The following is a 27,923-nucleotide window of genomic DNA, read 5'->3' on the forward strand; positions in this document are numbered from 1 at the left end:
GATAGTCCTAATTTCGTTTTGCTCGGCGTAACGTTGCTATAGATATAATTGTCCTTTCAAATTTGGCGATTTGGGTCCAAATGGGCCTGGACTTCGATATTAAAATGCCGGTAGCTCAATAACCTTTCAAAATCACTGACAAGGCAATGCCAAAATGATCATGTTTTTTAGGTTTCATCAAAGTTTTCTGACCAGTCGAAGCCAGGTATCAGAGAACTATTAAGAAGAACGCGAACAAACAGTGCCACTTCCCAATAGTCATGTATGTTGTTTTAATTTGAGCGGCATTTAGCAATTGTAAGACTTTTGTAGAATTTTTGCACTTTAAATTAAGGATAGCATTATATTGTATTAATTAATATCTCTGGCAAGTTACTAGATTCACATATTTGTACTTAAATCAAGTTAGCGAATTAGTGACAGATGGTTACATGAAAAGAGTTATAATTTGGTAAACATTAGCTGGTTCTGTGGGAATAAGAACATCATGTATTGCACGTGATAGAAAATTTACGATTGCATCATTTGGCTTGTTTAACCAATCTCTATACTTATTTATGTCATATTTGAACAATTAGATAATTGAAGGTCCAAAACCCAAAGCTACAAAACTATCATACTTGTGAGAATTCGCCAGACAGCAGACAGATTCTGGAAGGGAAAAGATGTAGACATTTCTATCAGCAGACTCGCCCATGGGGTTTGAGAGAATGACTTTAGTATTGTAACCTATACTATGCTTGTATTCATGTATCCGGCTATGATATATAAAATGTAAAAACGAACTGTTACATTGTTATTCCTGGTGAGGCAAACGTCTTAACTGAGAAAACAGTAAGAAGTATAACACAATGTGAAATGTAAGGAAAGACAAACAGAGACAAATTCTAGACAATCACAAGGCTTCTTAGATATGTAATAAGAAAAGATGCATGGGTCATACGTAGGATGTGGCGACCGAAATTACTGGCCCGCTCTCCACGTCTGAAAGACCCATGGTGCTACATATCCTATTTGGTGCACATGACTACGAAATCGAGTACCCTGGAAGAAGAAAATCCGTACCAACCAGCATCAGGAAACAAATGGCAGAAAGAAATCTGGTGGAAAAACAAATTTGTGGAAAAACAAACAGAAATCTGGTGGAAGAAAAAAGTTTGGTGGAAATATTCTTAAAATTAGGTAAATACATTTTTTCTGGTAATTGAGTATGTTAAATTTGTTTATAGACCAGATAACAGTAATATAAGATTTAAAAAAAAATAGTGTTTAAAATGCAACTGTATAGAGAATAAAATCTAGCCATTCATAAGTTGAGTTTTGACAGGGTTATTAAGCAATATTATATCACTATTTACATGTAGGTATGCGTATTATCAGGTTAACATGACCTGTAGTAAAATTGACATTAAAGTGGGTCTAGGGAGTAGTTTAAAAGGGATTTAATGGTATAATTACGGAATAATGATAAAGAAGCGGAATAGGGAATAAAATATGGAATTAATGTTAGTCTCCGGGTTCAGTGGAATGGCTTAGATCAAAATGGGAGTATGCGTGGTTAACTCATAGTTTGGTTTTTTTTTTCACTGAATCAGTTATTTCGTTGTTTCGATATATGTGGTTAGCTAAATAGAGCTTATATTTGTGTTTTTGTGTCGTCCATATAAGTGGTTTAGCTAAGTATAGCTAATATGGTTTTGAGACCCTTAGTCCAGGTTTCAAATTTATGATAATTTAACTTTTGAATAAAAAGTTGGGTTATGTTAAATCTAGGGATGTGTGTATATTTAACGGCTCGTTAAAATATGAGATTATCGCAAAGTCATTAGTACGAGTTTTTGTCTTAATAGTGAGTAATTGCTCCACCAATCCTCAGACATTCAGCAATTCGTCGAGGCATGCTCCTAATCAACCGTGCCACGACCAATTCTTACAGTGTTGTCGGTTAACGTTGACGAACACGTCTCCCGATCAAATTAAACGTAACACACTAAAGCAAAGATACGCTAAACAGTACACCTTATGCAAGAACCAATAGGAAAGCAAACATGGATAGGATAAACCAGCAAGCGGCAGTTTTCATCAACCCTTCCTTGAAGTGTCAAATTTGACAATGAACCCCTCCCACGTGTATAGCACTATTGCGTGTCGCACATGCAGCTCAGTGGTGTCTGTTGGGGCGATAAGATCTTCATCTGATAACATACTCTCCAAGCATGTCAAGTGTCCATTTTATCATATCACAATCTGCATAGGTATTTGCAGACCAATAGCCCCTGCTTTTTATGAAGAGTAGCCTATATATATTTGTTAAATGCTATTTTATGTCATTTTAAAATTCAATTTTGCTTTAAATTGTTCACGCGAGGTGATTAAGAATGTGTAATTTGACATGTCACTTTATATTCTTTTGTCTGATTATTTAAAACAATAGGTATTGACGTGTGTGAAAGTCACGTGATGCGTTAATGTATGTGTAATTAAAAGCTAGGTATGTCATGTTTATATAAATATGGACTGGTGTTTAGGGGGAATCGGTGCGCAACCATTTCCTTCGACATAGTTGTATTCTAAATAAATTATAGCCTGGTATTGTTATACGTTTGAGCTCCGCTTGTGCCAGTGTCATTCAGATAGGAAATGTTTATGTAATGTTGGATAGTGTTTATAAAAAAACGAAATACAAATTTGTAAAGGATTAGGTCAAAAAGGTCACATAACTGTGATGGTGAAGTATAAAATAATTCTAAAACGAAAACGCAATTATAAAATTGTCCATTACTGAGTTAAGGTCAAGCGGTCAAAGTTAATTTGAAGATATATAATTAAAGAGACACATCGAAGTTTATTTAATAATTAAATGGGGTTTAATTATAATTTAAAAGTAAGAGTTACTAATATGTTTTAGGAATAGTAATGTTAGACTAATATCAAAAATAAAGTTTAAAAAATTAGGAATAGTAATGTTAGACTAATATCAAAAATAAAGTTTAAAAAATTAGGAATAGATATTTCTTGGTCAAATGGCAATGACATGTTTGATTGACGGATAAAATTGTATAAACCAATCATAATTCGAAGAAAAACAAGAAAGTTTTCAACTTGAGACTATGGTAGCTGAAACAGACCAGTGGAAATCCAAGAAGAGGAAATGGTTTACCAAATTGGGATTTCCTTAGAATTTAAAGTGAAACCTGAACTTTATAAATATTATGTGATGTGTTATAGTGTTTTGAAATAAGGACTCATGAAAATTTAAAATAAAGACAATTTGTGTTTTCTGTGTTTAGGCGTAAGTGAATTTTCATAGGACTTTGAAGTACAGTGATGAACTTTTGGAGCGCTTTTGCATGCGATATTTGACTTGATTTTGGTTTATTTGTGTTTTCATTGATACTTAAATTCTTGGAACAGATTGACGCAGATTGTGATCATATGTAGGCCTACTATTGTATGTTAATCATATAGTAATTATATATATGTGCATGTTGAATGAATTTATAGGGTCTAGTCATGGAAATTTAGCCTCCTGCCTCTTCATTTCGCATAAATCCTTCCTTACAAAGGGGGGAGTGATTTATATATCGATTTTCGAGATTTCTGCTACATGTATGAATACTTATATAATTCTACAGATGTTGGTATGGTTATTGTAATGGATTCAGGGGACCTTTTACCTAATACTGAGCAAACAAATCTTAAACCACGGACCAAAGAAATAAAACCTTATGAAATCATATACAAAAACAAATAACAGCTAATTAACCAGAATCAATAGGGAAACCATTTAAATATATTAAGTAAAACCACAGACCAAAGATGTAACAACTAATTATAGCCAATATACCCATTAGGGGAAACCACTAATCATGAGTAGCGTTACAGATCAAAAGGAAACCTATAAAAACATATACAAAATAAATTACTTCTAATTAACCAATAATCAATAGGGGAACTGCTTAATCATAATATTAGTATAATAACAGATCAGAAAAAACTTATCTAAACATATAAAGTAAATAACATCTAAAAGCACATATTTGTAGGGGAAACCGCATATTCATTTACTTTATAGATGAGAGCCAATAAGGATAAGGAAAACACTAACTGTACTCAGCAATTTAATAGTTAAAACAATATTAATTTATAAACACAGAACTAACAGAAGGCATACTATAGGCTACTATTGTGATTAAAAGTTAATAATACAGTGGTTTCCCTCTACAATTATGTGCTATTAGATGTTATTTACTTTATATGTTCAGATAAGTTTTTCTGATCTGTTATTATACTAATACTATAGTTCCCCTATTGATTATTGGTTACTGCATCAACCACAATAGTATTGCACAAACTTCAAGGGTATCAATTAACACATGATCAGAATGATAAAATATGATAATTTGCGGTTTGAATCGTGATCAGCTACCTGTTAGAACGTTATCAGAGCTTAACAATAAACGTAATCCATCTTAAAGGGCAAAGACACGGATTTGTTGGATCCGGTAAGTTTGTTTGATTTGATTTGACAGACAAATAAAATATACCCCCAGTATGTTGATACAGTGCAGAAGACAGGTACCGCTAATTTCTAATTTCCTCTCACAAACTCATATGCAAAGTAAAGGCTATAATGTCACCATTATTTAAAACACCTAGATAACCTGTAACCTGACAAACACCCATCTGTGCAGAAAAAACATAAAATTTACCCACCCCAACGCTGCATGAAGAAATCAAGGTGCAGAACAATCACGATTAGTTTATTCGTCATGCATGGCTTTCTTGTTAGGCTAACTGTGCTAAACATGCGGCCCGCGGGCCAAATCCGATCCAAAAGGGTTTCAATGTGGCCCTTTGCACAAATGTGAACAAACCGACGCGTCGATAATTCTTAGACATCATTTATTAATTTATTATTGATTTCTTGTTTTAGCAAACCTCCGACTTCTGTACTGCATGTCCTAGATATCTAAGTTGTATGTAGTACAAGAGAACGTTGTGTATCATATGTAACGATTTTACTCAATTTAAAATCAATAAAATTATCTTTATCATGATATTTTTGTATATGTCCGGCCCACTTGATGTAAAAGTTTAGTTATGTGGCCCCTGAATCGAAATGCGTTTGACACCCTAGTTACGAGTTGAGGCATGCTCATCGCTGCACACATAGCTGATAGAAAGACATGCACGCAAGAAAAGCCAAATTATATTTTCCACTATATGCACATTACATATTTATCTTAACCAAAATGCATTGACTGACGTGGTTACATATTACGTTTTCTTTCTTCTGGACTGATATTAAGTCATTGTAAATAATGTTGTACTCACCTCTTACTTTACTAAAGTGAAAATATCAATAATCCAGGCAATGGGAGGTAATACTGTATGGCGTGCAACACAAAGGTTTTCCGAGAAAAACCTACTTGTGGTGACAGGTAGTTTCGATTTCAAATGTCGTATTTTGCTAGGTGTTTTAAGGTATGCGCTTGAAATCACAATGTCTGTTATTAAGTCAAGTGGCGTGGTATCGATTAAACTTGTGTTAAAACTTGTGTGAAAATCTACACATCACTTACACATACGCCGTCACGAAACAAGGGCCAAAGCTATTTTTAGTCTTCCACTCCCTTTTCCTTTTCCATGGCGATTTTTGTTGACTTTTTGGTGTAGAATCGAAGAGAAGGGTTTGAAAATACATTTTCTGGCAGGTTTTGGTGAATATTCATAAATTAGATGCGGAAGGATACAAGAGTTAAGAGGTTGGTTAGGTTGAAATGTAGGGTCGAAAATTGCAAGTTTTACATAAAGAACCTCATACGTGCTTTTGGGCAAGTGGTTGCTACATGTTGCTCCATCTGTGGTAGAAAGCGTTCTACCCATCGAAAATTTGGGAAAAAATTAGAGCCGGTCTAAGATACAAGAATTAACATTAAAGTCAATGGGGAAATCTTTAGTGATCTGTGGCCACTTGTGTTAAAATATATGAAACTTGTGTTGAAATTTATGAAACTTGAAACTTGTGTTGTTTCATACAAATTTGTGTATAACCACCAACAAAAACTTTCCCAATTTGTATCAAGTATAGCAACCTGTCCAATGCAGCACCCCCCCCCCCCCCCTTTGTTATGTTTAAACTGTAATGTTTGATAAATGACATAATAATAAATTTTTGGTTAAATTATTAGTTATTCATTAAATGACAGGCCAAATTAAATTAATACCGTCAATTCAATACTAAATAGATATTTGGAATGTTAATAAACAAAGTTAATTCCAATAAAATTTTGTTATATAATAACAAAATCCCCTCTCCGAAATAAAAAATAGCAAAAAACAAAAACAAAAAAACCCTCAGTAAAACAAGCACTGAGAATATAATAGCCCCCCCCCCCCCAACAAGATATAGTTTAAATTTAATAATGTCCAAAACAAGCACTAATAAGATTAATTATGCATTAAATTGAAATAATTTCAAAACATGGAAAGCGCTTCAAACAAATGGAAAATAAGAGACATTTACAAAATATTTACAGGATTTAAAGTCATATTACAAGTGATTTGTGAGGCCTGTAGATGTAACTAGCATACACAGAACAGCTAACCAAAGAAATATGCACTATTGCATATTAAAACAGTATATGAAATAAAAAATATCAGAGAAAATGACAAATAAAATAATGTCTACAAAATCTTTATATACATATCATAAGCAAGGGGGGGTCATAGTGGTTCAGTGAGTTTAAGGCATGGACTCACTTACATGGAGGTCCTTGTTTGATCCGTATGTTGGTCGAGAAAGTTCATCTGCATTTTCAAGTGTATAGAGCCAGGTCCTGGTCCAAAAAACAAACACGAATGGTACTTGCATCGCCTTTGCACGATTGGCAAGGTCTATGAGAAAATGTTTAGGCAATATCAATAGCCATATCCGACTGTCTTGATCTTTGGAGGTGGGTAACTGAAACAAAAATAGACTATGTATTCGTTGACTTATATTGACAGGACAGTTTTCATTTACATAAAGATAAATTATGGGAGATTAGATAAAGAGCTGCCAGTTCTAACTATAATAGTTAAAAACTAAATAACGTGAAGGTAATTTGCTGACAATTTCAGTCAAATTGATCCATTATGAACCGAGAATTAAGCGATTGAAATTTTGGCCTAGTGTGGATCATCATTACTATAGGTCGGTACGATAAAAACATAGTTTCGATTATCCATTTCCATGATTAAATCATGAATGAAGGTTAAGCAGCGAATCGGATCATAATCCAATAAATGTCACAGACTAGCGTTAACACCAAGAGTTGATTATTATCTGCATAAGCTAATTAATGTCTAATTAAAATTTAGATAACATTTCGGGCCTAAAGAAAGACCTGCAATAGGCAGATTTAGCTTTTGCATAATGTATGTTTAATTACATTGTATGTCTGATGTGTTGGTCTGCTTTGTCACAGATGAGATAGTCATATCTATCTAGCCATAACTAAGATTGTCTGTGCACATACGTGTAGAGTTTTACTATACTAAACTGAATTTTAGATTCCAAAACACCATAGCAACAATCACTTGCTCTCAGAAATCTACAAGCTGCTCTAAACATCACTTTTTCAGCCCACTCTTCTTCCATTTTGTTCTTTTTTTATACACCCACATGTGAACGTATATTGTCGTCGCCCCTGTGCGAATTCCGTCCATAATTGATTTGCGGACACTCTACCGGTCACAAGTTTTATCCGATTTTGACGTAACTTGAGATATAGGTCTATCCCCAAAGATCTCGGTTCCTTTCGATATTGGCATGTATCGTGCCATAACGTCATGGATTATGACCCCTGATTGTGCGAGAAATCAGGTTTGAAGCTTGCGGACACTCTAGAGGTCACAGTTGTCATCCGATTTTGATGAAACTGGAAATGCTTGTTTTTAACCCAAAGATCGTGGTTCCTTTCGACATTCGCGCATATCGGATCGGAACTTCGTGGATGGCCCTTATTGTTCGAAAAATCGCTTTTTATACGCCCACATTTTCATGTGGACGTATATTGTCGTCACCCCTGTCCGTCCGTCCGTCCGTCCGGACGTCCGTCCACAATTGTTTGTGAACAGTCTACAGGTCACAATTTTTATCCGATTTCAACGAAACTTGAAATATAGGTTTATCACCCTAAGATCTCGGTTCCTTTCGATATTGGCATGTATCGGACTGTAATTTCATGGATTATGGCCCCTGATTGTACGAAAAATCATGTTTTTAGCTTGTGAACACTGTAGAGGTCACAATTTGTATCCGATTTAGTTTAAACTTGACATGTTTGATTATAACCCAAAGATCTTGGTTCCTTTCGATATTCGCGTATATCGGAACGTAACTTCCTGAATTATGGCCCCTGATTGTACGAAAAATCGCGTTTTTAGCTTGTGGACCCTATGGTGGTCATAATTTTTATCCGATTTAAAAGAAAACCGTATTATTATATCACCGTTAAACCCTAAGGACGGCTGAGTTCGAATTTTGTGAAAATCGGCCCCAAACTGACAGACAAAATGGCCGCCGTTCGTTCTCAAATAGCGTAAAACTATGGTATATCAAGGTTGTGGACACTATAGAGGTCACAATTTTTATCCGATTTTGTTGAAACTTAAAATGTAAGTTTATAACCCAAAGATCGTTTTTCCTTGCAATATTTGCGCATATCGGACTGTAACTTCCTGAATTATGGCCCCTGATTGTACGAAAAATTGCGTTTTTAGCTTGTGGACTCTATAGAGGTCATAATTTTTATCCGATTTAATAAAACGTATTATTATATCACCGTTACACCCTAAGGACGGCTGAGTTCGAATTTCGTGAAAATCGGCCCAAAACTGACAGACAAAATGGCCGCCCCTCGTTCTCAAATGACGTAAAAATATGGTATATCAAGGTTGTGGACCCTATAGAGGTCACAATTTCTATCCGATTTTGTTGAATCTTGAAATGTAAGTTTATAACCCAAAGATCTCAGTTCCTGTCAATATTCACGCATATCGGACAGTAACTTCCTGAATTATGGCCCCTGGTTGTACGAAAAATCACTTTCTTTTTAGCTTATTCTCTATTCATCCCTCGAAAATGTGGGCGTATCCTGCCTGGCAGCCGCTGCTTTAGCTTGTTGTCCCTCTAGAGGTCACAACTTTTATCCGATTTGAAAATAAACGTTTGAATATATCACCGTTGCACCCTAAGGATGGTTGAGTTCAAAGTTCTTGAAAGTCGGACAAAAACTGCCGGACAAAATGAACGCCCCTCGTACGCAAATAGTGTAATATGATATATCAAGGTTGTGGACCCTATAGAGGTCACAATTTTTATCCGATTTTGTTGAAACTTGAAATGTAAGTTTATAACCCAAAGATCTTGGATCTTTTCGATATTCGCGCATATCGGTACGTAACTTCCTGAATTATGGCCGCTGATGGTACGAGAAATTGCGTTTTTGCCTTGTGGTGCCTCTAGAGTTCCCAATTTGTATCCGATTTTTAAAAAAAAAAAAAAAAAGCTTTTGTATATATCACCGTTACACCCTAATGACGGTGGAGTATGAATTTCCTAAAAATTGGACCAAAACTGACGGACAATATGGGCAGTTTTTCTTTGTGGAGTATTTGGTAAATTCTCAATAATTGCTTAAATCTTTTGAAGTGGGAAGATTCACATCACATCATTGAAAATAAAAATAACAAAACTATAGAGAAACTTCCACAAACAGATCCTAGTACTATCATTAATAAAATTGTATTAGCTGTGGCTGAATCCGTGAAATAATATTAGATTTTGTGGGGAAAATATCTGCTTATTTGTTTTTGTTTGTTATTTTTTAAAAACAACCAGAATTTAGGTGAAGAAGTTATTATCTAGTCCATGTCTGGGTTGATATATATTTTTGCAATAATGTCTATGAAAAAAGGATGACTTCCATCTATCCTGCGTATAAATTCTAGACAGATTCTTGCTGTTTGGCTTGCCTGCCATATCACTTTAGTGGAGAGAGAGAGAGAAATGGGATTTAACGTCCACTCGACACAAACTAGGTCATTTCGGGACTAACATATGGTTCAATTTATTTCAATAATTCGCTTGCGCGTAGGGGTCTTTAGCAGTGGGAGGAAACCGGAGGACCCGGAGAAAACCCACGAGGTTGGACAGGCGACCCTACTCCTTGTCACGTACAACCGGAGAATCGAAACCACGCCAGTTGACTCAATGACAGACTTTATGATACAGCGCGCGCACGCTAACCATTCAGCCATCCACCCCCCCCCCCCCCCTCCACTTTAGTGGAAGCAGACGTTCAAGCACCAAGGTAGTAGTAGTTACCTGCTGGCCCGAGTCAATGGGTTTCCTAGTAATTATAGTATTTGAACAACGGCGTAGAGCCGAACAACTAATGGTAATTAAGCACGATTTCAAAAACATTAGACGGGTTCATTCGATTGCTGAATTACCGGAACGCTTTTATTTTTTCCTTGTCCGTCATTATGTATTAAAAACACAAAATATTTATTGGCAATACACATTACTTGTGTTAATTATATGGGAAAAAACACAAGTTTTTATAAATCTACTCAAGTTTGTGTTCATGCAATTATGCAAAACAACACAAGTTTGCATGTAGAATAAATTTTACAGAAGTCCTTGTGTTGAGATCCAGTGCGCTTGTACGTGACAGTGTAGGATCACCCGTCCAACCTTTTGCGTTTTCACGGGGTTCTCCGGTTTCCTGCAACTTCTAAATTCCCTAGTTCGCAATTAAATCGTAAAATATCTGCATTAAAGATACTTGAAAAACATTCAGTTTTGAATCTCGATTAACGACCTGTTTAATTATAATTATTCGCTGCTTCCTTAACAATCTGGATTGTGTTTTAAGAATCCGAGGGTTAGGATAGTGTCTAGCTAGCGGTTTTAATTTGCAGGGAACGTAAAAAAATGTCACCGCCATGTTATTGTGTGGCGTTCACTGGAAGATCGCAATCCGCCGGAATTTGATTCGGAACTATATTGCTGGGTTAAGGACACTAAATTGAGAACATTACAACCGATCAACTTGCTCATGTGGCTAATCATATGTGGATGCTAAAGTGACACCCCAAGTAGTACGCTTGCTTGTAGATGCTTTGGGACACGATCACTTTAGTTCTAATTAAGTGAGACCGAGGACACTTGATGTATAGTTTTATCACATCAATACCATTTTCTGCTCAGGGTAAGCAGAGTAATAAGCAATTTGACCAGTCGAGACTTTGGATTACAATAACTCTCCTTCTAATTGAGGTAAAATGTTAAAACCTGATGTAGGCGTTCAATGATAAACACTGTCTGCTAACGGTAAGCAGAGATAAGCAATCTGATTGGTTGATGCTTTGGGGCACGACAACTTTGATTTTAATTAAGTGAGAGGGATGAAACCCCGAGTATAGATTAATTATATAATTACTTTGATTAAGTTCGATGATGAGAATTTTCTGCTTCGGCTAAGGAGTGATAAGCAATTTGATTTTTCAAGACTTTAGAACATATAACAACTCTGCTTTTAACTGAGGTAGAATGTTTAAACTTGCTGTAGATGTTCATTAGATGAATGTCTTGACTGAGTTCAATGATTAACATTTTGAGCTAAAGCTAAGCAGAGCTAAGCAATTTCATTGGTCGATGCTTTGTGACAAGATAACTTGGATTCTATCGGATAGAGAGTGGGGAAACTCAGTGTATAGTTGACAACCAGTTTGATTGCTTTATACTTTTGAAAAAAATAAATGTGCTATTAATTAATATGTGTCATCTATTTATTTTTGGGATTTCAGCGGGGGACGTAAGCCTCACTGTCTTTATACGTCTACATTCATAATGTGGACGTCTATTGCAATCGCACCTGTCTGTGTGGGTCGCCTGCAGGGCGCAATTCTTAATGGATTGTTTTGAAACTTTGCATACTTATACCTTATATCCAAATGCTGGCCCCTGTTGGTTTTGAAGTATGCCCCCCTCCCTCCCCAGGGGCAGAGGCACACCCGTTTTTCATGTACAGTTCGCCTTTCTTAACGGATCATCTTGAGACTTTGCATAAATATTCCTTATACCCTAAGGATTTTGGTGCATGCCCAGTCCCCATTTTCTTTGTGTGTCGTCTACAGGCCGCAATTCTTAATGGATAACGTTTCATACTCTATTATTTTTGTTGAGCATATGGAAAAACAATTTGCATAACGGAACAAAAATCTATGCTTTCAATAACGTTATTAATCTTAGGCAAAAAGAGATCATGGCTGAAGAACAACCAAACATTCTTCTATGGTCTTGATATTTTTCAAAGAATCTACTAAAATTTTCAGTTCTTTTTCTCGGTCATGAACTTGCACTAAAATAACCAGTATCGGATACATCCGAGTTATAGTTTTCGTATATTCTAAATCCTTTACATTTAAATCATACTTCTTGGTACTAGGCCTGCAGCCAAAAGGTCCTCCCTACTAAACAAGTTTTACATTTGTGGAAAGCTTTTAACACCAGGAACACAAACCCAGAGAATTCCAAGCAAAATGTTTGCAATAACTGGACTTATGGCCAGATGAAAATTGTGATAATTGTCAAGTATATGTTATATTTATACTAACAATTGTGAAGTTGACGTAAAATTAAATATTGACGAAAACACCAGATACCTTTATCCTATGCAAGGAATCTGCTATTGCAAATCCATTTGGAGGCAGACCACCATTAATTTCCCCATTGACTTCAATGTTAATTCTGGCCTCTTTGCCCACCTCCAACTTTTCCCAAAATTTTCGTTCGACTGAATGCTTTTCACTACAGACAGAGGAACAAATGGTCATGTATTTGCACTAAAATTTGTATGAGGTTGACCACCAAAATTTTGAGATACACAAACTTGAAGAAGCATACTAAAAACATGTAACTAGTTGCCGTACATATCACCGTAGACAACCTGATAATCCCGTTATCCTTCCGCCTCAAAATCATGAATATTACCAAAACCTGGCAGAAAATGTTAATTCAAGCCCTCTTCATCCATTCTAGACCAAAAAATCAACAAAAATGGGCATGCAAAAGGAGAGAAAAGAGACAGAGAGAATTGCTATAAATAGACGATGGCGAAATTTAATGGTGGCGTGTCTCCATTTACGGTAAAAGGAGTTATCTCCCTTTATGGAAAATATCAATAACAGTATTTTGTTTAAAGATTTTTTTTCGATAAACTGAATAGGATTTAACTACAGACAAGGCCTTATATAAATGAAATGAAATGAATTGGGGTTTAACGCCCTACTGTTATGCTCCTATGCTGGGCTAATGAAGACGGGCATACGCCATACACTGTGCTATGAGAGAAATTTTGCTCGGGCAGCGGCGCTATCGCCTACTCTTATATCGAATTCCAACTGCCAAGAGATCTTTTACGAGCATTCCAATGTATACACGGGACCTCGGTTTTTCGTCTCATCCGAAGGACTAGACAGCTGTCTCCGTCCTGCATCACTGACAAGGGGGAACCACGCCGGAAAATCTGTATGAACTTTCTCGGCCAATGCAGGGATCGAACACTTCAACCTCCAGGCTAGCGAGCCAGCGTCTTACCCACTTGGCCACTTGATCGACGCCTTATATAAGTTCAACCTTTTTTCAGATAGGATTTGAGGCTAAAGTTCTAACAGATATTTAACTGAACATATAGCATCTACAGATATTTAGTTTTCTCACTTAAAATAGATATGGCCAAAACTAAATAATACTTAATGAGAGTGACAACATTGTAATGAAGAGAAAATAATTCAAATGGAGTTTAAAGACGATAAGCATACATTGAACGTATTGTACGTGCACAGCTAGTATTCCTGCTTTCCATGCAAGTGTCATCAGTGTGCAAGAGAGCCGCGGTGACTCAGTAAGGCGCTGGCTCACTTAAGGGGCTTTCATCCTGGTCCGGGCCACTCCCTTACAATATTATTTAGGTTTTGCCATATATCTATTTTAATGAGAAAATTACATATTTATAGATGCTATGTTTCAATTCAGATATTTGTTAGGAATTTAGCCTCAAATCTAATCTGAAGTAAAGGTTTACAGATATATTAGTAGAAATACTGTTTTGGGAGAACTTATATGCCCCCCCCCCCCAACACAAATTTGGGCACAAACACCAGAGAATGGAGAATACGACCATATATATGATGGAAATAGAATTGCGTAACTAATTAAAAATAAACAACCATCATAGCTTTGTAGAAAATTGATTTTAGTTAATGATTGATTCATTCAGAAAATTCGAGTGACAAAAGAAAATTTTCAGGCAAATAGGCCCACCCCCACCGCTCTAGCCCCTTACTTGTTGTTCAAACCGATTCAGTTTGCTGAATCAGATATTGTTTAAACTTTTGTTTCACCCCCCCCCCCCCCCATCTGAACGACTGGACATTGTCCTTCCATCCCGTACCACATGTTTGTACATGTATTGACAGCGGTGATGATAACGACGAATAAATAATTAGTTTTGTCTTATATCTATATTTGTTAGCAAATTACACAATTATAGATACGGTTTCAGTTTAAATGTTTGTAATTTGGCCTTAAATATCTGAACTAGAGTTTTACAGCTACCTGTAGTAAAAATAATGTGGGGTCTAATTGAAAGGGTATTTGGGTGTGGGTTTATATTTTAGTAAAAAATTACTGCAATGCAATTTACAAAACTACGGACAGATTCTGGTCCCCATCACTTCATAACCACGTTGCTCAACCAATGTCAAACATATCTGTTTGCTCATCAGACTAGGCGCCCCGCCCATAATTTCTGGGTAAACAACCACTCACCAACCCTCGAAGGCCCCTGGGACCCCACTAACAATATAAAATTGGGCGTGTGTGCTCACGCATAGTCTTTGTTCATCAGACTAGGCGCTCCGCGCATAATGTCTGGGTAATCCCCCGCTTACCAACCCTTGCAGGTCCTTGGACCCCATTAACAAATAAATATTGGGCTTGTCTGCTCACGCATGGTCTTGTGCATCATACAGCACCAGCAGTCACCCCGTACCTGAAATACTGTTATCAATTGCAGACATTTGACAATTATCAATTTTCATCTGGTCCTAAATCGAGTTATTGCAAACGATTCATGTTCCTGGTGTTATAAGCTTTCCAAAAATGTATAGTTTGTTTAGTAGGGAGGACCCTTGTAGCGGCAGGCCCATACCCTCTTCGGACGTTTGGGTAGATTACTAGCCGTATCGAGTTTTATTAATTCATTTTCTACACTTATTTTGAACTGTTCATAAAAGAGTCCACAGGTACAAATAATCCGTATTGTTGACACAAAAAAGTAAACGCCTTTGAGAACCCCGCAGCGTTTTTGGATAATTATTTCAAAAAATGTCACACACTAGAATCACTTCTGAAAAAAAATAAAAACAATAAATTTCAAACAAGTGAATATTTTATGATAATATTAATAATGATCATTTAACCATTATCGAATAATTATTTCAACCAGTTATAATCAAAGTTATCTTTTCCGAAAGTATCGACCAATGAATTGCTTAGCTCTGCTTAGCTTTCGCGGAATATATTAATCATTGCACCCAGTCATGACAGTCCCCTGATAAACAACTACACAAAGTTTGGACGTTCTACCCCAATTACAAGGAAAGTTATTGTGTCAGACATATGGACGAACATACCCATTTAATAGTGCCCAGCTTTCTGCGAAAGGCGGAGGACAATAAAATGCTCAATAAATCATGTACAGTTAACACCCTCGTACTTTCGATAAAGTCATTGTGTTATGAAAAACCGAATTGGAAATTACTCGAGCCGTGTAGAGGGGTTTATAAGGATTCGACTTGGTTAGTAGCAATAACTCATGATTGATGCGCGGCGCTGGATTTGGAGAGACGTTATCCTATCAACACGACAAACACTGTGCCTACACGTTCTGCAGAACTCAGAGGCAAAGAGCATATCCCTCCACCCCAAGAATTCATCTAATACGATGGTCGCCCAAAGTTTTTATGATACTTCGGTACATGTATCGTACTACTTACTGCTATGCACAATTTCATGCTTTACTCAAAGCGTGAGTGATTCTGTTGGGAATTACTTCTTAGTCGCTCCTCTACTATAACTTTTAAAACAAATAAAATGGAAACCGATGTTGTTTATTTCATATTGTAAACCTTTCTTTGTTATATATAATAAAACAAATGTATGGTCTAAACAGGGATCAATATTTTTTTTATTGATTGATTGATTTATTTATTTTACAGCCTGTTATTCCAAAAATGAAATGAGGTTTAACGTCCTGCTGTTCTGCTTGTTCTGGAATAATGAAGACGGACATGTGTCATGCAGGGTACTATGAAGAGAGCGTGGAAAGGCATAGAAAATATTAGATTGTGTGTTTGGGCTTAAAAGCGATCAATATAAATTAGACGATATTGTGATTTGAAATCAAGGCAGGCATACGTCATGCAGTGTGATATGATTTTGCCCGGGCAGCAGCACTATACTCTTATTTCGAATTCCAACTATTAAGTGTTATTTTACGTGCACGCCTATGTGTACACGTTACCTCAGTGTTTTGTCCCATCCGACCGACTATAGGTCGCTCATTGTAACGCGATCCGTCCTGCATCACTGACAATGAAGACCCCCCGATGAATTTTCTGGGTCATCGGGATTTTCCGACATGGTTCATCTTGTCAGTGGTGCAGGACTGAGAACATGACATGCACAGCTGTCTAGTCGTTCGGATGGGACGAAAACAGATTAGTGTACACATTAGCGTGCACGTAAAGATCCCTTAGAAGTTGGAATTCGACTTATTATAAGTCAACAGGATTCAGTCTCTCCGCTACGGGTCCACACAGAAGGTCACAGAACGATGAGAATCAATAGGGTTCACAAGTGCATTATAATTCTGGGATGCTGAATATCATCAGGGTTTACCCTTTCCTCTGCGATCCCACATGGAAGGTCACAGGGTTTTCCCATGCTTCACACCAGTTGGTGTAGAAAGGAATGACGTTCAACTTCATTTTATTGCATTTCCAAATTTAAACAAAAAATCGACGAATGCTGTAAATCGGTAGGGTTTCCTTCACACCAAACTTGAAAAAGCTATAATAAAACTGTAGCCAATATTGCTTTAACAAAGTTTTCAGAAAAAGGGGCATAACTGATTGGACACATGACACTGAATATCGATAGCATCAATCTTCTTAGGACCCCAATGCTTCACACCCAATCTTTAAAAAAGCAATTCAGTTAAAAACGATAGACTCGACCGAGAGAGACAGCATATTACACACACACACACACACACTGAAATGTGGGCGTATAATAATATACCTGAGATGACAAGAAAGGAATGAATATGACCCGGTACAACTTAGTTTACACAGTTAACAACAAGTACACCTGCCTACTGATTGTTTAATATGTGCATACCTATAACGGTAGATATATAGGGAATATATAAGAACCAGGCACCGGTACGTATATAAGATGAATTATTATAGTAAATATCAGATTTATTTAATTCAACTATGTATATAAATGAACATAAATATAAGCTTCGCATATATAACATAATAGACGATAATGGACTCAAAAACTATTAATAATATTTTAAATCAAAGTCTATTTTATATGGGTCAGTCATTGTGTGGTGAAGTGTATATAAAAGTTATATAAAAGGACAGATATATGGAAGGCTGTAATATAACCATAGGTTCGTGGATCACGGCACCACTTAATGAGTATGTGATAGAATACATAACTCTTATTTATTAAAAAGATATTTTAATACTGGATAACATATTTACAGGTACAATTCTACATATGAACGTCATTTGGTTGGGTATAGTAACGTCTATCTATAGCTGCTCCTACTAGGTCCCAGAAAACCTAACTTCTCTGGGGTCGAGGGCAGACCCTCTCCCGAGGTCCGGAAGACCTCTAAGTCTCTACGGGTCTCTCTCCAGGTCTGCCTCTCTTCCTAATTCTCAACTAGGCTTTTTATATCGTGGAGCAATATCTGTTGCGTCAGCTAGGCACGCCATAGTTAATAGCATTAGTAATCAGAACAATGAAAAGTAATTATTAAGATTCACACATCTTAGCTCAAGACAAAAGGTGTCAATACGTGTTAAGCCTAAATCTTATATCATATAGACACTCCGAGTATACATGTTTGTCCAATCCATTACATCTTACATAATACTATATCAACACCCCACACCTGATATAGATTGAATCTTACAATTAATCTGTCAATTAATATATGACCAAAATGAGTTACAAATAAAATATGAATTCAGAATACAATATTGAAATTTAGATCCCAAATGAAATTGTATTACAAGGTTGGTGAAAAACCGGATGGTGAAGTGTATATATAAAAGTTATATAATAAAAGGACAGATATATGGAAGGTTGGTGAAAAACCGGGTGGTAGTAACGGTAACGGTCATTTTAGAAAATCGTAAAACTTGATAGCAAGTAATATGACTGTATAACTTCTTAATGGTGAGCACTGTCGATGTGTGAAATAAGAAAGAGAGAGAGGGAGTAATGTCGGGAGTAACATTTGATTCAATTGGACTGAAAGTGCAAGCTGCATAATACTCTGCTCCTTTCCTCTATATTTTAATTTGCAAACTCGAAAAAAATCCTACTTGAACATGACTCACCGGCGCCATTTGCCGAGATCTTTGAACAATATTTTCATGACAAAATATCGAAAATACGATAAGATATAATAACAACTCGAACATCATAAACAACACCATCCTCACCTCACAAAGACGTTTCGTCTGCCACTTTCTGCACCTTCACCTACCATTCAGAACCTAAACCCCGTAACATCATCAAGAAAACAAAAAACAAATCTTGTAACCCAGATCCATTGCCTACATGGTTACTAAAGAACCTTATCAATGTGTTTATTCATCCTCTGTTAGCAAGGGAGCCACGGTGGCTAGGTGGTTAAGACGTTGGCTTACTAGCCTGGAGGTCGGGTGTTCGATCCCTGCATTGGCCGAGAAAGTTCATCTGGATTTTCCGACGTGGTTTCCCCTTGTCAGTGATGCAGAACGGAGGGCCTGACAAGGACAGCTGTCTAGTCTTTCGGATGAGACGAAAAACCGAGGTCCCGTGTATACATTGGAATGCTCGTAAAAGATCTCTTGGCAGTTGGAATTCGATATAATAGTAGGCGATAGTGCCGGGCAAAATTTCCCTCATAGCACACTGTATGGCGTATGCCCGTCTTCATTAGCCCAGTATAGGAGCAGAACAGTAGGACGTTAAACCCCATTTCATTTCATTTCATTTCTCTGTTAGCAATCATTAACTCCTCCTTTCAAACTGGTATATCCTCAGATGAACTTAAACAGGCCACATTAACACCACTAATCAGGCATATATGACAACAATCGAGCGCTGTTTAAAGGAAATCCACAACTGGATGACATTCCATTTCCTTATGCTTAATCCTGATAAAACAGAAGTGATGTTCGCAGGTACAAGACAGAAGCTCCAACAAATCAGAGAGCGCAACATAACAGTTGGTGGTGGCCCGATTGGGCCATCTGTTAAAGTAAAGAACATTTTATAAAATACACCAACTGAGTAAAAACAAACAATATCTCTCTTTGGATAATCTCAAACTTCTTGTCCAGTCTCTTGTAATATCTAAACTTGACTATCATACTGCAGTATTATACGGAATTCCTGACCATCAAATCCATAGGCTCCCACATGGCCCAAACGCTGCCACAAGGTTCATCACTGGCACCAAGAAACGAGACACATCACTCCCGTTTTGTGTGAACTCCACTGGCTGTCAATCAGTTCCCGAATTAAATATAAAATTATTCTATTGACTTACAAAGCATTACATGGTTTGGCCCCAGAATATATAAAAACCTCGTCATCCCAAAATCCAACCTTCAAATGAATAGACGATCCTTCCAATTCTCTGCACCTAAATTATGGAATTTAATCTCATCTAATAGCAACCTGGAGAACTCTGAATCAATTGACATATTCAAACAGACTCAAAAGGTATTTGTTCTAATTACACTTCGGAACTATTCATTTGGTATTTAGGCGCTATATAAATAATTTAATGTTTAATGGTTAATTCTATCAAATGAAAATATTACATAATAGAGATTATAGTTTAACCGCCAGGACTACACGTTTTGATATGCAATACCGGACAGGTATCTATAGGATCTTTGACTAAAAAAGGGATACGGATTTTTTTATACGATTTGATTTATGTATGTAAGACCCTTAGAATCATAGCAAAACAGGAGACGGACAGGGATAGGCCAGATAGGTGTTGAACGGGTAGGCAAACGCGTACCCTACGCCCATGAATGCAGAAACAAAGGAAAATGGAAATGGTTGATAACCCGCGAATCCAATGACATTTCCTACCAGGGTATAGGGATATGTGAGGCTATGTGCCCTCCCTTCCGCAAAAGCGCCCTCTCTTCTGAAAAAAGTGTCCTGGAATTTCGGAAGGGTTTCCTCAAATACTCATAGAAATTCTCGCGTCAATGTCACCGTATTCCCATTGCCCCAATGACAACGTTGTGGCCCCCCTTTCTCCTGCCGCCCTTCTCTTGTTCCAATCAGATCCAGTGATACTACAAACCAAGCGCCTTCAATGTACGTAGATGTATCTTCGGTCAACCCTTCTTACTTTTTGGCTTGTGACTGGTATCAATTTTCTCTGATGTGTGTTCGCAAGTTGCAACAATTTTAGCCACGTATTGAAATTGTCAGTGGCAGACCGGGTAGTTATGGGCCTTAAATGTTTCAGTGGATACACAGATTAATTTTAGTAATTCCAGTCGGGAAATTATGTTCCTGATAATAAACCTGTTATACCGGATGCGTATCCCTGTTAGTAGAAGTGTAGTATTATGAACTTACTATGTTACAGTCTACATTATTCGTCCTGTAGTATTATTATTAGTTATCTTACATTCTTTTCACTAAATATCTACATTATGCGTACAGATATTATGTGTTTGCCTTGTATTATTATATGACCCTTTTTTATCTTACATGATATTGATCTACAGTATGAATACTTGAAGATAATCCCTTGAACTTACAGTAGGTCATATATATGTATAGGATATTAACCTACCCGAGGTTGATATGGTAGAGAACGCGCGGGCGAAGCCCAAGCGTTCTCTACCATATCAATCCGAGGGAGAGTAGGTTTATATCCGACATATATAACGCCATTTCACCCTTAAATTTAATGGGCTCTTCCATTAAAAGGCAACAACGATTGGATAATTGCTCGATAGTTTCCGCCAAATAGCGAAAATTACCGAAGTAATTACGTGCATGTTTTTGTTTATACGTCGCCATTTTGGACTATTGAATTGAAAGCAAAAACAAAAAGGATAGTATATATGAAGTCAGACGAATAATCAATCCTTTTTAGCCAACATATTGACGATGGAATAGATGTGAATGCAAATATCGACGAGGATCTATCCAAAGCTTGCAGAAAATTTGGACCAAAAGGCACTCTTTTCCAAGAATTCTGACAGTGAACCATGATTGAAGGTTTTCGGTATGTTCAGAGAAGGATTTGACCGACTGTTTTAAGTGGGCTGTACCCAAAAATACTTTATAAAGGAACTCTTGGGCGATAAATACTTTCAAGTCTTGTAGTGTGTGGAGAAATAATCGCAATGTGGACGAAAAGAAAATTCTGAAAGATGTCTTAGACATGGATAACCGAACTAAATACATGTATGTCGATAAGTACGCAGTCTATTTCGGTCCTGAATGTTAGAAACTGTACCATAAAAAATTTAATTGTCAAAAGAATAAAAAATTATTTCTGTGGGTTTTTTTTTGTATTATTTCGATCATCTACGTCATCAGCGGTTGATATGAGCCGAATATATTGACCTGAGATGACGTCATTAGCGGTTGATATGAAATATCAACCTGTCATGACGTCATCAGCGGTTGATATGAACGAATGTATCAACCTATGATGATGTCATGACAGGTTGTTATGAGATATAACTGCTATGGACATCAAAGTAAAAACTACCGCCAGTTGTATATATTCAACTAACTGAACTTCGTAACGAAGAATGCATTACTTTTATTATTATTATGACATCCTATTTAAGGTACGCGCTTTCATATTACGAGGAGCCACGGTGGCTAAGTGGGTATGACGCTCGCTATCCTGGAGGTCGAGGGTTCGATCCCTGCATTGGCCAAGAAAGTTCATCGGGATTTTCGGACGTGGTTTCCCCTTGTCAGTGGTGCAGGGCGAAGGCCTTGGTAAGGAAGACTGTCTAGTCGTTCGGGTGGTATGAAAAAGCCGAGGCCCCGTGTATATATTGGCGTGCACGTAAAGGATCCCTTGGCAATTGGAATTCGATATAAATGAAGGCCATTATAGTGCCACTACCCGGGAAAAACTTCCCTCATAGCACACTGCATGGCGTATACCCGTCTTCATTAACCCAGTCGTAGCAGAACAGTAGGACGTTACCCCATTTCATTTCCAGTTCAATTACATAATACCATTCAAACACGTTTTTTTTTCTGTATCGATCCTGGATAAATCAATAATCAATGCCAGACAACTAGTTAAAATACCCATGTTAACATGCCACGAGGCACAATATTCGCCTAATGATTAATTTATTTCAAAAGAAATATTCACGATTTTAAATTTAGAATATGAAAGCCTGCAGCAACAACACGCTCGCCATACAAAGCTATTATGAATGTCTTTCGCGATAACGGGTGACCCTGTTTGTTTAAATGACAAGTGTAAATATCAACAGACTCCCGAACATACTCATATTTAATGTGTGCAGATTATGAAAAGACGTCGTAAATGAAATGAAATGGGGTAACGGTCAGCCTTTGGTCTAATGAATATGGACATACACCATAGTGTGTGCTATGCGTGGAATGTTGCCCGGACAAGGGGTCTTTTACGTGCACGACAACGATTTTTCATCCGGTCCGATCAACTAGACGCTGCCCTTGCCAGACCTTACATTCTGCAACTCTGACAAGGGGACACCATACAATGCGCATTACCCATAATGGTGAGAATTCCCAAATGTGCAGTGACAGGCAAGAATAGCTGTGATTGATTAACACTATTGGCAAATGTAAAATATTGCACAATACAGATATACGGCTTAACAACCACACGGAAACATTTTATGATATACCTTACCCAACATGTATTTAGTAACCTGAACTAAACTGTGCATAAAATGAATTCGTCCGTAGGATATGGTACTTGTTCATAACATATTTCATATCATACACCTATACATCTATGGAGTTGACAATATAGAATAGTTCGTAAGATATGAAATCTCAATTCATAGACGGAGAGAGCGAAGCAGGCAGGATGGATTCGTCAACGAAGGTGAGACATCTACCTATGTAGTTTACATCTTACCATAGCCTGCAACGTACCAGTATGATCATGTATGGTACAGAATTTTGTATACATTTCCCGATGATCGACCTATTATACTCAAAGTGTGTCCTGTCCTGTTTTCCAGTGAATATAATTTCCATCATCAAGAAACTATCTTACAGAGATTAACACTCAACGATAAATTAATATTCAACATGGTCCAGTTTTGGCTCGCTCTGGAACACCTGATACTGTGCTTCGCTTTGTCTAACCCCTGCTAGCAATACTTTATTTCGAACAGCGCCAATCTGATTAAAATACAAATCTATATTTCGTTTCGTTTTTTTATTCTTTCGATGGCCTTCACTGACCGGTTGTTGCGATAGGTCACGTCAGAGGTCACACGAGAGGCTTTTGACCCTATGAGGCCAGACATTTGATTGATGTTACTAGTGGATTACCCACAGTTCCTTGCAAAACACGCCTAAATCTCGGTGTAAAAGACCGTTTCATTGGCTAATCTCTCACACCATTCAGAACACGCCAATGATAACAACTCTTCCAGTCCAGATCCTAGTGTAGTAAAGACAAGTAAACCGAAATTTTGAACTATAAAAACGAAACGAAATAGGATCTGTGTTTTAATCAGATTGCGAACAGCGCTGTCTGATTGTTTTGCTGCCCCAGATGTTTAATCAAGGCATGGTTTGAATAACAGTCTGCAAAGAATAATAAATTCGTATTGTTCCACATTAAGTCAAAATATTTTCTATGCCTTCAACAATTTCGTGTAATCGACAATGATGAACCTTACGTCAAATTACGTAATGTGTCATTTTCTATGCATTGTGTGCTTTTCAAGACCATATAAATTGTTAACATAACAAAAGTAGATTTACCACCTATTTCTATTTCATTGGCTTTAAAAGTAATAGTAGACCGGCGAAGAATTGATTCCCAATGGAATCGCTCACTTCTTGAGTAAAGCATGAAACTTTTCACAGCAGTGAGTAGTACGATACCGAAGGATCATAAAAAAAATGGGCGACCATCTGATGAGATGAATAGTTGTTATATTATTTCCTCCACCGGTTGTGACTACAATAGTAAACAAATGGTACCGTTTCTGGCATTTTCAAACCCATGCTGAAGTACATGCGGTTACTATACAAGAGACGAATATACGTTTATAACTTCTCTATCCGGTTTTGTCAAGACTAGACTATTGCAATAGTCATAGCCTGATATCTCCAGACGACTGTTACATATTCTGCAACCCGAATCATGGGTCCCTACCCAGGAACATTTTAGCTATAACGCCAGTGCTTCTAAAATCTTAAGCGATATAAATGTACATATAATTATTATCGCAGCGCCTGCGTATCTACAGATTTTGGAAGATTTGGAGTAGAGGTCAATATAATGACCTTCCCATGTTAACAATATTTAAACATTTGGTTTATCATAACACAATGAGTTTATCGAAAGTACGAGGGTGCCAACTATTAATAAGAATAGGTAAATGGGCGTTGCCATTATTATTTTAAAATATTATTTTTGTTATTTCAGAAATGGTTCTAGTGTGTGGCATTTGTTGGAATCATCTTCCGAAAATGTTGCGGTTTTCTAAAAGGCGTTTCCTTATGTTTGTGTCAGCAATCGGCATTATGTTTACCTTTAGATACTTTTATAATCAGTTCGAAGTAAGTGTAGACAACGAATTGACGAAACGCGATACGGCTAGTAGTCAACACAGAAGTCCAGAACGCAGTAGCAGGAAATATGATTTAAATGACACACACGATTTACAAAAACTCTTCGATGATTTCAACAAGGATCAGAAAATAAGAAACTCAAACTATAACTTGGATTTATCGGATTCTGGAATTGTTATTTTAGTGCAAGTTCATGACCGGGAAAAAGAATTGAAAATGTTAGTAGATTCTTTGAAAAATGTCAAGGACATAGAAAAATGTTTGGTCGTTTTCAGCCATGATCTCTTTTTGCCTAAGATCAATAACGTTATTGAAAGCATTGATTTTTGTTCCGTTATGCAAATTTTTTTTCCATATGCTGAACAAATAATGAAAAATAAATTTCCAGCAGATTCAGCGAGTGACTGTCCACGCGACATAGGAATTGAAAAGGCGAAAAAAATGGGATGTACCAATGCCGATCATCCAGACCAGTACGGGCATTATAGAGAAGCAAAGTTTACACAAACAAAACATCACTGGGTTTGGAAACTTAACTTTGTATTTAACAAGATACACAGGTTAAAGGATTTCAAGGGTTTAGTGCTTAGAATTGAAGATGATTATTATCTAGGTCCAGATATATTGGCTGTCATACGAATGATGAACCAACATGAAAAAGTCAGTGGCGGCTTAAACATAAATAAAATATTGATAATGGGAAATTATGAAGATTATAATGACAATGAATATTTCCGTGGCGGAGACAGGTTTACGTCCGATTATTGGCACACTGGAATAGGGAGGGGTATGACCTTTAATAAAGATCTGTGGCAAAAGATATCCAATTGTAGAAAAATATTCTGCACATTTGACGATTATAACTGGGATTGGAGTCTTCAGAAATTGATAGACACTTGTTTGAATGGATTATTTGTTTTAAGGCCAATCGGAAGTCGTGTGTTTCACGTCGGTAAATGTAACGGGTTCCACAGACAAAATCTTTGCTCTTCTGATGATATTTTATCGAATATCACGAATTATTTAAAACGACATCACCTGTACATGTTTCCCCCAAAAATGATCTTCATTAATGATAACCCATTTCCGCGAAGGATGTACCATCAGGTGGGGAATGGGGGCTGGGCTGATCCAAGAGATCACAATTTATGTTTGACATTGTTTAACAACAGTTAAATTGTAAACTTCTGAAGAACAAAATGCAATAAATGAAATAAAATAGGTTTTCGCGTTCTACATTTGTGCTCCACCAGGGCTTTTGAAGACTGACATGCACCGTGCCTTAAGTATTGTTTCCCGGCCTACTCTTATTTTGGGATTCCAATGTTTCATGGGTTCTTTTACGTGCAATGGAACCACCAGGCCCTCCACCATCTTGAATGTGCCGCGGAGAGTCACATATGTATTCATTACCACCAACTCATCGTCATGTCATCTACATAAAAAATGTGATCCGGCGTGTTGCTTTTTGTAATCGCTGATATGAAAGCTATAAGAGCATAAATTACATGTGTGTATATATATATATACAAAAAAATAATTAAATAAAATATGGACTAAAGACTGACTGAATGTTCAGCGCTATAGAAAACGATTATTATTATTATTTGTATATATTTGTAAGTACTTTCCATTGTATATATTATTTGTCTGAAAAGCATTACCGAAAGTACTTACAAATATATACAAATGTAGTTCTGTAGTCCATATTTTATTATTATTTTTTTTGTCTATTTATTACCCAAGAGCAGTCAACTTTAACCTATTTTTTTGTATATGTATATATTAAATTGTATAAATGTATTATATTGTATTTCTATAAAGATATTTAAATTACTGTTTGTAATAATATTGCTAGAATTTTTGCTCTTGAAATAAGATGCCTTTATATTTCATTAATTAATATCTTTGGCAAGTTAGTAATTTCAAACATATTCACATATATAGTGTGCACTAAATCAACTTAGTCTGTAATTGACAGTTGACACATAAAAAAGAGTTATTTATCGAAAACATATGTCACTCATTTACCACCAGGATTACACGTGAGTGGAATTATTCTAATTGCATCATTTAGCTTAAAGTAACCAATCATATCGTTAATTACACAAGTTCAGGGCCATGATCACACTTGATTGTGCGTGATATTCATATGGTTATAAGAGAAACCGGGGAACCCTGTAAGTCAGACTTGCATTAGATTCCAGAGATCTGGAACTATAGGTGAACTTGTTCCACAAGGCTATACAATCAACCATGTGACGAGGAAAAGGAGAGGCGGGTGTGTGGCTATAATCTGTAAATCCACTATTAAAATATTAAATCCTAAAAGTGCGAAGTTTGACAGTTTCCAATTACTAGATGTAGCCCTTTATCGCTCTCCAACTAAGTCCATCCCAAATTTCTGTGAAGAATTTTCTAATTTTTTAAGCCAGTTATCAATAGCCAATAGCGAGCTAGTGATACTCGGTGACTTTAATTGTCACATTGATCAGCACTCCAACGCATCGACACGTCAATTTACAGACTTATTAAACAGTCATTCCCTTTTACAGCATATTACTGCATCAACCCATAGAAAAGGCCACATATTGGATTTGGTTATCACAAGAGAAGATAGTTCAATACAATTGGATAATATCAAAGTTGAAGATTATTTAATATCTGATCATTTTCCTGTTCACTATTC

At 36.7% G+C, this 27,923-nt stretch overlaps 2 protein-coding genes across 3 annotated transcripts in view; one reads left to right on the plus strand and one right to left on the minus strand.

The window, feature by feature from the left end:
* LOC126808897 (golgin subfamily A member 6-like protein 1) overlaps positions 1–5,545 on the minus strand; it is a 17,669-nt gene extending 12,124 nt beyond the window's left edge. Inside the window, exon 1 of the mRNA XM_050533950.2 lies at positions 5,338–5,545. The gene's annotated coding sequence lies outside the window, so the exon portion shown is untranslated. The remainder of the gene's footprint in view (positions 1–5,337) is intronic.
* Positions 643–26,838, plus strand: LOC126808913 (alpha-1,6-mannosyl-glycoprotein 2-beta-N-acetylglucosaminyltransferase). 2 transcript variants are annotated; one of them, XM_050533978.2, is made up of 3 exons: positions 643–1,182; positions 16,339–17,565; positions 25,089–26,838. In XM_050533978.2, exon 3 carries the CDS (start codon positions 25,091–25,093, stop codon positions 26,408–26,410), a length of 1,320 nt encoding a protein of 439 aa, XP_050389935.1. In that variant the 5' UTR covers positions 643–1,182; positions 16,339–17,565; positions 25,089–25,090; the 3' UTR covers positions 26,411–26,838. The 2 variants fall into 2 exon arrangements, with proteins under 2 accessions (XP_050389935.1, XP_050389936.1); XM_050533979.2 differs by lacking the exons at positions 643–1,182; positions 16,339–17,565 and adding an exon at positions 23,328–23,525.
* The last annotated feature ends 1,085 nt before the right edge of the window (positions 26,839–27,923 follow it).

Source organism: Patella vulgata, chromosome 1 (genome assembly GCF_932274485.2).
Source record: "Patella vulgata chromosome 1, xgPatVulg1.2, whole genome shotgun sequence".
In the NCBI taxonomy this organism is placed as follows: domain Eukaryota; kingdom Metazoa; phylum Mollusca; class Gastropoda; family Patellidae; genus Patella; species Patella vulgata.

Bases quoted from the DNA above. Each gene is read 5' to 3' on its own strand.
- LOC126808913 (XM_050533978.2), top strand. From the start codon at position 25,091: ATGGTTCTAGTGTGTGGCATTTGTTGGAATCATCTTCCGAAAATGTTG.